The 12,880-nt window shown below is 30.2% G+C and overlaps 1 protein-coding gene across 1 annotated transcript; it reads left to right on the forward strand.

The window, feature by feature from the left end:
* The first annotated feature begins 7,971 nt into the window (after nt 1-7,971).
* LOC119484875 (SUN domain-containing protein 5-like) lies at nt 7,972-12,427 on the forward strand. The gene is made up of 10 exons (XM_037764045.1): nt 7,972-7,983; nt 10,159-10,239; nt 10,405-10,511; nt 10,648-10,823; nt 10,959-11,053; nt 11,186-11,309; nt 11,424-11,542; nt 11,682-11,852; nt 11,947-12,036; nt 12,221-12,427. The coding sequence occupies exons 1-10, from the start codon at nt 7,972-7,974 to the stop codon at nt 12,326-12,328; spliced, it is 1,083 nt and encodes a 360-aa protein (XP_037619973.1). The 3' UTR covers nt 12,329-12,427.
* Nucleotides 12,428-12,880: the final 453 nt, after the last annotated feature.

Here is a 12,880-nt window from a genome sequence, read left to right on the forward strand (position 1 = left end):
TGTACTTCCTGTAATCAACATCTTTTTACTGACTTTGTTTCTAACAGTGAATAAAAGTATGAAAGCTTCTGTTTTAACAGCTGATGGACTCGCAGGTTGACAACATCTCAGAGATGAATCGTGCAGCACAGAGAGAAGCAGCAGACGGCAGGAAGACACTGAGTCCCATATGTGTCTTTATGTGTCTTTATGCATCTACAGGACGCTGCACACTGCCCGTCTTTATCGTTTAGGTACAAGAGGTGATCTGAACACTGGAAAGACAACTTTAAGTCAAGGCGACTGCAATATGCAGCATGGATATTTTGTTATAGTTTTGAGGTATTAAATTTTGATTTTGGGAGTGAATAATGGGTTTTACATTTGTCAAACAGAGTCAAGGTCTTTTTCTATTATTTTTATTTTTATTTTTTATTTTTGACCATAATAGTTAATGTCTAATCTTTGTGCTGCTTTTATGAAGCTATTGCGTCATAGCGCCATCTGCTGGAAAGTCAAGTCCAGTCAGTTTCTGCGGTTCAACGTTACCAAAGTTGACAGAAATTCCCTCCGTCTCCTTTTTTCAGTTGTGTTATATTACAGCTAAAAAACAACTGATGTATATATGTAATATGTATGTAAATAAATGTAATATCCTTTATTAGGTTGATGTCAGAAACTTAATGAGGATGCAGTTTGCTGATATGTAAGGCCCTGATCAAACGGAGATGTGTTTATATTAAAGTGATGAACAAATAAAATTTCCCATAAATATTATTAAAATATCAGAAAAATATTAGTAAAATATCCTAAAAATATATATAAAATGTCTGAAAAATATTAAAAAATATTAGTAAAATATTCCAATAATATTTGTAAAATATCTGAAAAATATTCCAAAAGTAATTAACCCTCCTGTTGTCTTCGGGTCAAATTGACACGTTTTCAAACTTCATAAATATGGATGTCTTTCAACTAATTTTTCAGATCTTTTTTTTCAGACTTTTTTCAGATCTTTTTTTTCAGATCTTTTTTTTCAGACTTTTTTTTCAGACTTTTTTTTCAGACTTTTTCTGTCCGAAATTTTTCAAATCTTTTTTTTCAGACTTTTTTTAGATCTTTTTTTTTAGACTTTTTTTGTCCGAAATTTTTCAAATATTTTTTTTCGGACATTTTTCAGACTTTTTTTTCGGACATTTTCTGTCTGAAATTTTTCAAATATTTTTTTTCAGACTTTTTTTAGATCTTTTTTTTCAGACTTTTTCTGTCCGAAATTTTTCAAATATTTTTTTTCAGACTTTTTTTAGACTTTTTTTGTCCAAAATTTTTCAAATATTTTTTTTCGGACATTTTTCAGACTTTTTTTTCAGACTTTTTTTTCAGACTTTCTGTCCGAAATTTTTCAAATCTTTTTTTTCAGACTTTTTTTAGATCTTTTTTTTTAGACTTTTTGTCCGAAATTTTTCAAATCGTTTTTTTTCGGACATTTTTCAGATCTTTTTTTTCAGATCTTTTTTTTCAGACTTTTATTTTCAGAAATTTTTCAGATATTTTTTTTCGGACATCTTTTTCAGACATTTTTCAGAATTTTTTTTTTCAGACTTTTTTCAGATCTATTTTTCAGACTTTTTTTTCGGACATTTTTCAGTTATTTTTTTTTTTACTTTTTTTTCAGACTTTTATTTTCAGAAATTTTTCAGAATTTTTTTTCGGACATCTTTTTCAGATATTTTTCAGATATTTCTTTTCAGAATTTTTTTTTTAGACATTTTTCAGATCTTTTTTTTTATACTTTTTTTTCAGACTTTTATTTTCAGAAATTTTTCAGATCTTTTTTTTCAGAATTTTTTTAGACTTTTTTTGTCCGAAATTTATAAAATCTTTTTTTTTGGACATTTTTCAGACTTTTTTTTCAGATCTTTTTTTTCAGATCTTTTTTTTCAGACTTTCTGTCCGAAATTTTTCAAATCTTTTTTTTCAGACTTTTTTCAGATCTTTTTTTTCAGACTTTTATTTCAGATCTTTTTTTTTTAGACTTTTTTTGTCCGAAATTTTTCAAATCTTTTTTTTCGGACATTTTTCAGACTTTTTTTTCAGACTTTTTTTTCAGATCTTTTTTTTCAGATCTTTTTTTTTAGACATTTTGTCCGAAATTTTTCAAATTGTTTTTTTCAGACATTTTTCAGATCTTTTTTGTCAGACTTTTATTTCAGATCTTTTTTTTCAGACTTTTATTTTCAGACATTTTTCAGATATTTTTTTTCAGAATTTGTTTTTTTAGACTTTTTTCAGATCTATTTTTCAGAATTTTTTTTTGGACATCTTTTTCAGACATTTCTCAGATATTTTTTTTTTCAGACTTTTTTTAGATCTATTTTTCAGACTTTTTTTTCGGACATTTTTCAGATATTTTTTTTTTTTACTTTTTTTTCATATCATTTTTTTCAGACTTTTATTTTCAGAAATTTTTCAGATCTTTTTTTTCACAATTTTTTTTCGGACATCTTTTTCAAACATTTTTCAGATATTTTTTTCAGAATTATTTCTTTCAGACTTTTTTCAGATCTATTTTTCAGACTTTTTTTCGGACATTTTTTCAGACTTTTTTTAGATCTTTTTTTTCAGACTTTTATTTTCAGAAATTTTTCAGAATTTTTTTTCGGACATCTTTTTCAGACATTTTTCAGATATTTTTTTTCAGACTTTTATTTTGAGAAATTTTTCAGATCTTTTTTTTCAGAATTTTTTTTCGGACATCTTTTTCAGACATTTTTCAGATATTTTTTTTTTCAGACTTTTTTCAGATCTATTTTTCAGATTTATTTTTCGGACATTTTTCAGATATTTTTTTTTTTTACTTTTTTTTCATATCTTTTTTTTCAGACTTTTATTTTCAGAAATTTTTCAGATCTTTTTTTTCACAATTTTTTTTCGGATATCTTTTTCAAACATTTTTCAGATCTTTTTTTTCAGAATTATTTCTTTCAGACTTTTTTCAGATCTATTTTTCAGACATTTTTTCGGACATCTTTTTCAGACATTTTTCATATCTTTTTTTTCAGAATTATTTCTTTCAGACTTTTTTCAGATCTATTTTTCAGACTTTTTTTCGGACATTTTTTCAGACTTTTTTTAGATCTTTTTTTTCAGACTTTTATTTTCAGACATTTTTCAGATATTTTTTTTCAGACTTTTATTTTGAGAAATTTTTCAGATCTTTTTTTTCAGAATTTTTTTTTGGACATCTTTTTCAGACATTTTTCAGATATTATTTTTTTTCAGACTTTTTTCAGATCTATTTTTCAGACTTTTTTTTCGGACATTTTTCAGATATTTTTTTTTTTACTTTTTTTTCATATCTTTTTCTTCAGACTTTGATTTTCAGAAATTTTTCAGATCTTTTTTTTCACAACTTTTTTTTCGGACATCTTTTTCAAACATTTTTCAGATATTTTTTTTCAGAATTATTTCTTTCAGACTTTTTTCAGATCTATTTTTCAAACTTTTTTTCGGACATTTTTTCAGACTTTTTTTAGATCTTTTTTTTCAGACTTTTATTTTCAGAAATTTTTCAGAATTTTTTTTCGGACATCTTTTTCAGGCATTTTTCAGATATTTTTTTTCAGACTTTTATTTTGAGAAATTTTTCAGATCTTTTTTTTCAGAATTTTTTTAGATCTGTTTTTTTAGACTTTTTGTCCGAAATTTTTCAAATCGTTTTTTTTCGGACATTTTTCAGATCTTTTTTTTCAGACTTTTATTTCAGATCTTTTTTTTCAGACTTTTATTTTCAGACATTTTTCAGATATTTTTTTTCAGACTTTTATTTTGAGAAATTTTTCAGATCTTTTTTTTCAGAATTTTTTTTTGGACATCTTTTTCAGACATTTTTCAGATATTATTTTTTTTCAGACTTTTTTCAGATCTATTTTTCAGACTTTTTTTTCGGACATTTTTCAGATATTTTTTTTTTTTACTTTTTTTTCATATCTTTTTCTTCAGACTTTGATTTTCAGAAATTTTTCAGATCTTTTTTTTCACAACTTTTTTTTCGGACATCTTTTTCAAACATTTTTCAGATATTTTTTTTCAGAATTATTTCTTTCAGACTTTTTTCAGATCTATTTTTCAAACTTTTTTTCGGACATTTTTTCAGACTTTTTTTAGATCTTTTTTTTCAGACTTTTATTTTCAGAAATTTTTCAGAATTTTTTTTCGGACATCTTTTTCAGGCATTTTTCAGATATTTTTTTTCAGACTTTTATTTTGAGAAATTTTTCAGATCTTTTTTTTCAGAATTGTTTTTCGGACATCTTTTTCAGACATTTTTCAGATATTATTTTTTTTCAGACTTTTTTCAGAACTATTTTTCAGACTTTTTTCTCGGACATTTTTCAGATATTTTTTTTTTTACTTTTTTTTCATATCTTTTTCTTCAGACTTTGATTTTCAGAAATTTTTCAGATCTTTTTTTTCACAATTTTTTTCCGGACATCTTTTTCAAACATTTTTCAGATATTTTTTTTCAGAATTATTTCTTTCAGACTTTTTTCAGATCTATTTTTCAGACTTTTTTTCGGACATTTTTTCAGACTTTTTTTAGATCTTTTTTTTCAGACTTTTATTATCAGAAATTTTTCAAAATTTGTTTTCCGACATCTTTTTCCGACATTTTTCAGATATTTTTTTTCAGACTTTTATTTTGAGAAATTTTTCAGATCTTTTTTTTCAGAATTTTTTTAGATCTGTTTTTTTAGACTTTTTGTCCGAAATTTTTCAAATCGTTTTTTTTCGGACATTTTTCAGATCTTTTTTTTCAGACTTTTATTTCAGATCTTTTTTTTCAGACTTTTATTTTCAGAAATTTTTCAGATATTTTTTTTCGAACATCTTTTTCAGACATTTTTCAGACTTTTTTTTTCAGACTTTTTTCAGATCTATTTTTCAGACTTTTTTTTCGGACATTTTTCAGATATTTTTTTTTTTACTTTTTTTTCAGACTTTTATTTTCAGAAATTTTTCAGAATTTTTTTTCGGACATCTTTTTCAGACATTTTTCAGATATTTCTTTTCAGAATTTTTTTTTTTAGACATTTTTCAGATCTTTTTTTTTTTACTTTTTTTTCAGACTTTTATTTTCAGAAATTTTTCAGATATTTTTTTTCAGAATTTTTTTAGACTTTTTTTGTCCGAAATTTTTCAAATCTTTTTTTTCGGACATTTTTCAGACTTGTTGTTCAGATATTTTTTTTCAGATCTTTTTTTTCAGACTTTCTGTCCGAAATTTTTCAAATCTTTTTTTTCAGACTTTTTTCAGATCTTTTTTTTCAGACTTTTATTTCAGATCTTTTTTTTTAGACTTTTTTTGTCCGAAATTTTTCAAATCTTTTTTTTCGGACATTTTTCAGACTTGTTGTTCAGATATTTTTTTTCAGATCTTTTTTTTCAGACTTTTTGTCCGAAATTTTTCAAATCTTTTTTTTCAGACTTTTTTCAGATCTTTTTTTTCAGACTTTTATTTCAGATCTTTTTTTTTAGACTTTTTTTGTCCGAAATTTTTCAAATCTTTTTTTTCGGACATTTTTCAGACTTTTTTTTCAGATCTTTTTTTGTAGACATTTTGTCCGAAATTTTTCAAATTGTTTTTTTCCGGACATTTTTCAGATCTTTTTTTTCAGACTTTTATTTCAGATCTTTTTTTTCAGACTTTTATTTTCAGAAATTTTTCAGATATTTTTTTTCGGACATCTTTTTCAGACATTTTTCAGATATTTTTTTTCAGAATTTTTTTTTTCAGACTTTTTTCAGATCTATTTTTCAGAATTTTTTTTCGGACATCTTTTTCAGACATTTTTCAGATATTTTTTTTTTCAGACTTTTTTCAGATCTATTTTTCAGACTTTTTTTTCGGACATTTTTCAGATATTTTTTTTTTTTACTTTTTTTTCATATCTTTTTTTTCAGACTTTTATTTTAAGAAATTTTTCAGATCATTTTTTTCACAATTTTTTTTCGGACATCTTTATCAAACATTTTTCAGATATTTTTTTTCAGAATTATTTCTTTCAGACTTTTTTCAGATCTATTTTTCAGACTTTTTTTCGGACATTTTTTCAGACTTTTTTTTGATCTTTTTTTTCAGACTTTTATTATCAGAAATTTTTCAAAATTTGTTTTCCGACATCTTTTTCCGACATTTTTCAGATATTTTTTTTTCAGACTTTTATTTTGAGAAATTTTTCAGATCTTTTTTTTCAGAATTTTTTTAGATCTGTTTTTTTAGACTTTTTGTCCGAAATTTTTCAAATCGTTTTTTTTCGGACATTTTTCAGATCTTTTTTTTCAGACTTTTATTTCAGATCTTTTTTTTCAGACTTTTATTTTCAGAAATTTTTCAGATATTTTTTTTCGAACATCTTTTTCAGACATTTTTCAGACTTTTTTTTTCAGACTTTTTTCAGATCTATTTTTCAGACTTTTTTTTCGGACATTTTTCAGATATTTTTTTTTTTACTTTTTTTTCAGACTTTTATTTTCAGAAATTTTTCAGAATTTTTTTTCGGACATCTTTTTCAGACATTTTTCAGATATTTTTTTTCAGAATTTTTTTTTTTAGACATTTTTCAGATCTTTTTTTTTTTACTTTTTTTTCAGACTTTTATTTTCAGACATTTTTCAGATATTTTTTTTCAGAATTTTTTTAGACTTTTTTTGTCCGAAATTTTTCAAATCTTTTTTTTCGGACATTTTTCAGACTTGTTGTTCAGATATTTTTTTTCAGATCTTTTTTTTCAGACTTTCTGTCCGAAATTTTTCAAATCTTTTTTTTCAGACTTTTTTCAGATCTTTTTTTTCAGACTTTTATTTCAGATCTTTTTTTTTAGACTTTTTTTGTCCGAAATTTTTCAAATCTTTTTTTTCGGACATTTTTCAGACTTGTTGTTCAGATATTTTTTTTCAGATCTTTTTTTTCAGACTTTCTGTCCGAAATTTTTCAAATCTTTTTTTTCAGACTTTTTTCAGATCTTTTTTTTCAGACTTTTATTTCAGATCTTTTTTTTAGACTTTTTTTGTCCGAAATTTTTCAAATCTTTTTTTTCGGACATTTTTCAGACTTTTTTTTCAGATCTTTTTTTGTAGACATTTTGTCCGAAATTTTTCAAATTGTTTTTTCCGGACATTTTTCAGATCTTTTTTTTCAGACTTTTATTTCAGATCTTTTTTTCAGACTTTTATTTTCAGAAATTTTTCAGATATTTTTTTTCGGACATCTTTTTCAGACATTTTTCAGATATTTTTTTTCAGAATTTTTTTTTTCAGACTTTTTTCAGATCTATTTTTCAGAATTTTTTTCGGACATCTTTTTCAGACATTTTTCAGATATTTTTTTTTTTCAGACTTTTTTCAGATCTATTTTTTCAGACTTTTTTTTCGGACATTTTCAGATCTTTTTTTTTTTTACTTTTTTTTCATATCTTTTTTTTCAGACTTTTATTTTCAGAAATTTTTCAGATCTTTTTTTTTCAGAATTTATTTTCGGACATCTTTTTCAGACATTTTTCAGATATTTTTTTTCAGAATTATTTCTTTCAGACTTTTTTCAGATCTATTTTTCAGACTTTTTTTTGGGACATTTTTTCAGACTTTTTTTCAGAATTTTTTTTTTCAGACTTTTTTCAGATCTATTTTTCAGACTTTTATTTTGAGAAATTTTTCAGATCTTTTTTTTCAGACTTTTATTTTCAGAAATTTTTCAGAATTTTTTTTCGGACATCTTTTTCAGGCATTTTTCAGATATTTTTTTTCAGACTTTTATTTTGAGAAATTTTTCAGATCTTTTTTTTCAGAATTTTTTTTCGGACATCTTTTTTAGGTAAATCAGCTACCCAGTAGGAACACTTAAATAGCCCTCATTTAAATTACTATGTACTAAAAGTTTAAATAAATCCTGTCCAACTGGGGGTTTGTTAACTTTATCTCAAATCTAGCGTAATGTGCTTTAAGGTCAGCTAACTTGGCTTGCCATAGTCAGCAAATTTCAGAAAACAGCATAAAAAGCAATTAAATACGTTATCTATGACCGGTATAATTTTACTAGGCAACTGTAAATATTGGGGTAATTTGGCAGTAATTCCAAAGAAATGTACTTGCTAATTATCACCTAATTACCATGAAATGTGCAGACCTGTAAAATAAAGTGTTACCAAAGTGTTTATAATACAGATAATCTGTTTCCATTAAAGTTTTTGCATTTTCTGTCTTTGTTTGGCGAAATTCAGGTTTTTCTTTTTTCTTTTTCTTTTAAATGAGCAAAGTGAAACTGTCCTTAAAGCAGGCAGAAGGAAACATACTGACTGATGTGAGGCATATTTTATTAGGGACCCATTTAAGGCCTCACTGTCCAGCTAAATGTGCTATCGATGTCGTCCATCTTGTCTTCATCAGTTCAGCCACCTGCTGCATGACTGCCCTCGTATACTAGCTACAACACCTATATATCTACCTATATACAAAGCAGATAGATATAGATAAGATATTTTATATTTTATTCTCCCAGTAATGTTCAACCATCAGTCTTGGAGGATAAAAAAGGTGCTGAATAACATCCTCCTCTGCTTTTATTTCCTTTATGTTAAAAGGTTACAGTAAAACCTCGTATCAACCCCAAAAGAAAGAATAATAAATGCAAAAGACGGAGCACTGGTTAAACATTTCTAGAACTTTTAAATATATTTTTGTTTCACAAGAACACTCAATTTTAAGGGAAAAATTTGCATTTGTGTTTCTTTCAGTTTGTAGATAAATGGATCTGATATGTCCGTATGGGTTTTACACTCCCAAAGGATTCAATGTCATTTTTTTGTGTCATTGTGTTAAAAAAAAAACCAGTCTTTTTTATTTGAATGATTTCATAAATTGCAACTTTTTGTCCAAATGAAAAGAATACCATAAAATTTACCCCAACTGTTCTCTACATCTTGCAAAGTTAAAAAATAAAAGTGTTTTATTGTGTGTTTATGTGTATAAAAGACTTTTTGGCCGTTTTATGCCTTCATCATAGTGTTATTATTATTATTATTATTATTATTATTATTCATCTTAGTGACAGTGATGGTTGCCATAGCTACCGGGGCGCCCCTGCACGCTGCTGTGTGCGCGTGTGTTCTATGTTCTACGATGTCATTCTAGAATTCTATGACGCATCACTGCCATTGTGGAATTCAGTAAGATTAGGACTCACCTTATTCTTCACTTGTTTTCTCAGAGCAAAATATCTTGCAAAACCGCCAAGAGACCAAAACTCAACGCTGAACATCCACTTCTTCATTGACACAATGTTATCAAACAGGCAAAGTGAAGGTAAAGAATTGTTTCTATCACAGATCTGTGAAACACACACTCAGTAAGCAGAGCAGCAATACCTCTGTATGGTTTCTGTTGGAACATATTCATATGTAACGTGATTAATCCTACCTTTGAGAGATTAATATTCAGACTGTGTGAGAGAGATGTTTCTAATCATGTTTGTCCAATGCAGTTTGACAAAATGTTAGAAACACTTTTCGAGAAAATTTAATCCAGTCATGGACATGAATTCCCTTTTGCACATTTCCTAATATAACTGCAAAGTTTCTAATCGTGCAAAAAAACAACAACAATATGTTCAACTTGATGTTAGGTCAAATAGTTTTCTTTAATGACTTTCATGCACAGGTGGTAGTTCCTGTAAGCCTCTATTCAACTGGGTTAGGCAGTAATGGAGCACTGATTGAATTTATACTTATTCAAAAACTGACATTGAGAAAAGTAATAAAAGAGGATAAATATAATTATTTATATTATAAATATTAAAGAAAAAGTTACTTGTATGACTGTGGAAAATAAACAGCAGTCTATATTCACAAAAAGAAGAGAAGATGGTTAAAAGGCTCATCCAACACAAACTACAACCTCAAAAATGGCTTTAGTTGAATCCACACATCTCTGACATAGAGTGTTTTTTTTTTGGTTTCTGTGTGTCTGACACTCAAAAACACAAAACTATTGACATGCACTGAGTTGCTTCTTACAGTAGAAGTGTTGTAGTTAGAAAAGTCAAAGTGTATGACATAACTTGTGTCAGTGAGTGACTGACCACCTCCTCTGCTCTCTTGTTTTGTTTACAGTCACGGTACGTAGAAGCGTTCGACTGACCAACGCAGGATATTACAACCATCTAGGAAAACCAGTCATTTCCTACAAGGAGACGGCTACGTACAAGTAAGCTGACGTGTGTGTGTGTGTGTGTGTGTGTGTGTCACAGTCATGCTTGTATACAGTATGTTCTGTAGCATACACAGGCTTCGTGTTTAACAGTCATAAGTTCTTCATTATACATCTTCAAAGCTCTCACTCTTTCTCATTTTCATTATACAATACTTTCAGAAAAAGGAGGTTTTCTCCAGACGGTCTGAGAAAGTCCATCGCCAAGACAATCAGCATGGCCAGCGGGATCATAGGGGCCAATTGGGCCATAGGGGCCAACGGGGCAAGTGGGGCCAACAGGGACAGCGGGGTCAACAGGGACAGCGGGGACAGCGGGGCCAACAGGGACAGCGGGGCCAGCGGGGCCAACAGGGACAGCGGGGCCAGCTGGGGCAACGAGGCTAGCGGGGCCAACAGGGACAGCTGGGCCAGCGGGGCCAACAGGGACAGCGAGACCAAAGAGGCCAGCGGGGACAACAAGGACAGCGGGGGCAACTGGGCCAACGGGGCCAGCGGGGGCAACGGGGCCAGCGGGGGCAACGGGGCCTGCTGGAACGGCATTATTCGCTGGCTGTTCTTCATGCTGCTCATGTGTCTTGGTAAGCGATCTCTCCTTCTACAAACAATCATATCTTGTTCATCAGCTTGTGTGTTTTATACTGTAGAGTGTCTGTCTTTTGAATTAAACATCACTGACCTGTTTCTCCAATACTTTGTTTCTCTCCATCCATCAGGAATTGTATACTTCACCCTGGCTCTATCCATGAACAGCAACTCTCTTGACTCAGGACCCTCAGCGTCACTTTTCCCATCAACCAAGCGGGATAAGGTATGACCTTCTTTTTATTCTTAATGTGCACCTATAAAACACAATCACAGCCCAAATATGTTCTCACCTACATGTTGAAACACACAATGATGTCAACATCCACCATTCAAATTAATCTCCTGTCACTTACAGGCCTTGAGCACATATGAATGGATGGGGGAGCGGATGAGAATGCTGCAGGACGAGGTGCTGAGGTTAAAGTGGGTCAAGGAGCCACCAGGGGACACTATGCCCAACGTTGCCCTGGAGTCGCAAGGTGAGACATCTAAATCACCCTCATCATTTTTATCTGTCAGATTGTAATTCACACATGTGATTTTTAGTTTTGAGATCCCTTTTTCACTTTCTTTGTGTGTGTTTTTGTGTGCAGGGGCCCTTGTTTTAGCTCGATTGTCCTCGGAAACATACCAATGCACCGGACCAACCTGTTTTCTTTCATCCCTGATATCTCTTTGGAGACAACCTGTAGACCCAAGTATTGTGACTCAGGTAGGAACTAGGAACTACACACACAAAACACATGGCTATGCGGTTTGGCAATATCATCTAATGATTTGGATTGTTTTACTGTCTATTTTGTTATACCTCATACCATCTAAACTTTTTTTTATACTCTTTCATTCTTCAGGGAGGACCAATCGTGGATGGACGCTGCTGGCCATTTGATGGTGAGCGTGGACATTTAGTCATAGCCCTGTCCCACCCAGTGACCATCAGCCATGTGACACTGGGTCACATTTCAAAGACCGTGTCGCTAACTGGCAGCATCTCGAGCAGCCCAAAGATGTTTGCTGTCTATGTAAGTCACAAATTTAAAATTGTTACACTGCAGACGTCACATACACGGAGAACAACAAGGTGCTCAACTGGATCTCTATCTTTCTCTCTTGCAGGGCATGAAGACTAAAGAGGATGAAGGTACCCTACTAGGAACCTTTCTTTATGATCAGGACGGCGAGTCATTGCAGACTTTCAAACTGTCTGTGAGTATTACATCGTGCAACGAAACACATGCACATGCATTTTTTAAATTTCACCCACAAGCTAATATATCATAAGAATTACAGTTTGTCTGTCCTCATTGTAGGCTACTCATTATATCCCTTATTTCCCATCCTCTCGGTTTGTGCTCAACTAACTCTCTCTGTTCATTTCTCTATCTCTCAGGATCAGGAAGCAGGTGTCTTCAGCCATGTGAAGCTGCAAGTCGAGAGCAACTGGGGAAATCCTGACTACACTTGCGTGTACAATTTCAGGGTCTATGGGACCATATAGAAGACGGTGTTTGCTCCTATATGGGATATGGTGTACTGTGAGTGTTCACCATACGAACCTGCTGGTTAGAGGTGTGGTGTACTGTGAGTGTTCACCATACGAACCTGCTGGTTAGAGGTGTGGTGTACTGTGAGTGTTCACCATACGAACCTGCTGGGGAGAGGTGTGGTGTACTGTGAGTGTTCACCATACGAACCTGCTGGGGAGAGGTGTGGTGTACTGTGAGTGTTCACCATACGAACCTGCTGGGGAGAGGTGTGGTGTACTGTGAGTGTTCACAAGAAGATAGTTTGGTCATTCTATAAAAGTGTAACATTATTTAAGAACAGGATCAAAGTAACAGTAGAAGATAAATAGGCTAAATAAATACACAAATAAATACATACATAGATATTTTTGTTTTGTTCTTTTCATTAACACATGAATGTCTTTTATCCAAAAAGTGTGTGATAAATTACAGGGAGGGTCTCTATAGATGTTATACAACAAGGAGGGTCTCTATAGATGTTATACAACAAGGAGGGTCTCTATAGATGTTATACAACAGGGAGG

Source organism: Sebastes umbrosus, chromosome 3 (assembly GCF_015220745.1).
Source record: "Sebastes umbrosus isolate fSebUmb1 chromosome 3, fSebUmb1.pri, whole genome shotgun sequence".
Taxonomy (NCBI): domain Eukaryota; kingdom Metazoa; phylum Chordata; class Actinopteri; order Perciformes; family Sebastidae; genus Sebastes; species Sebastes umbrosus.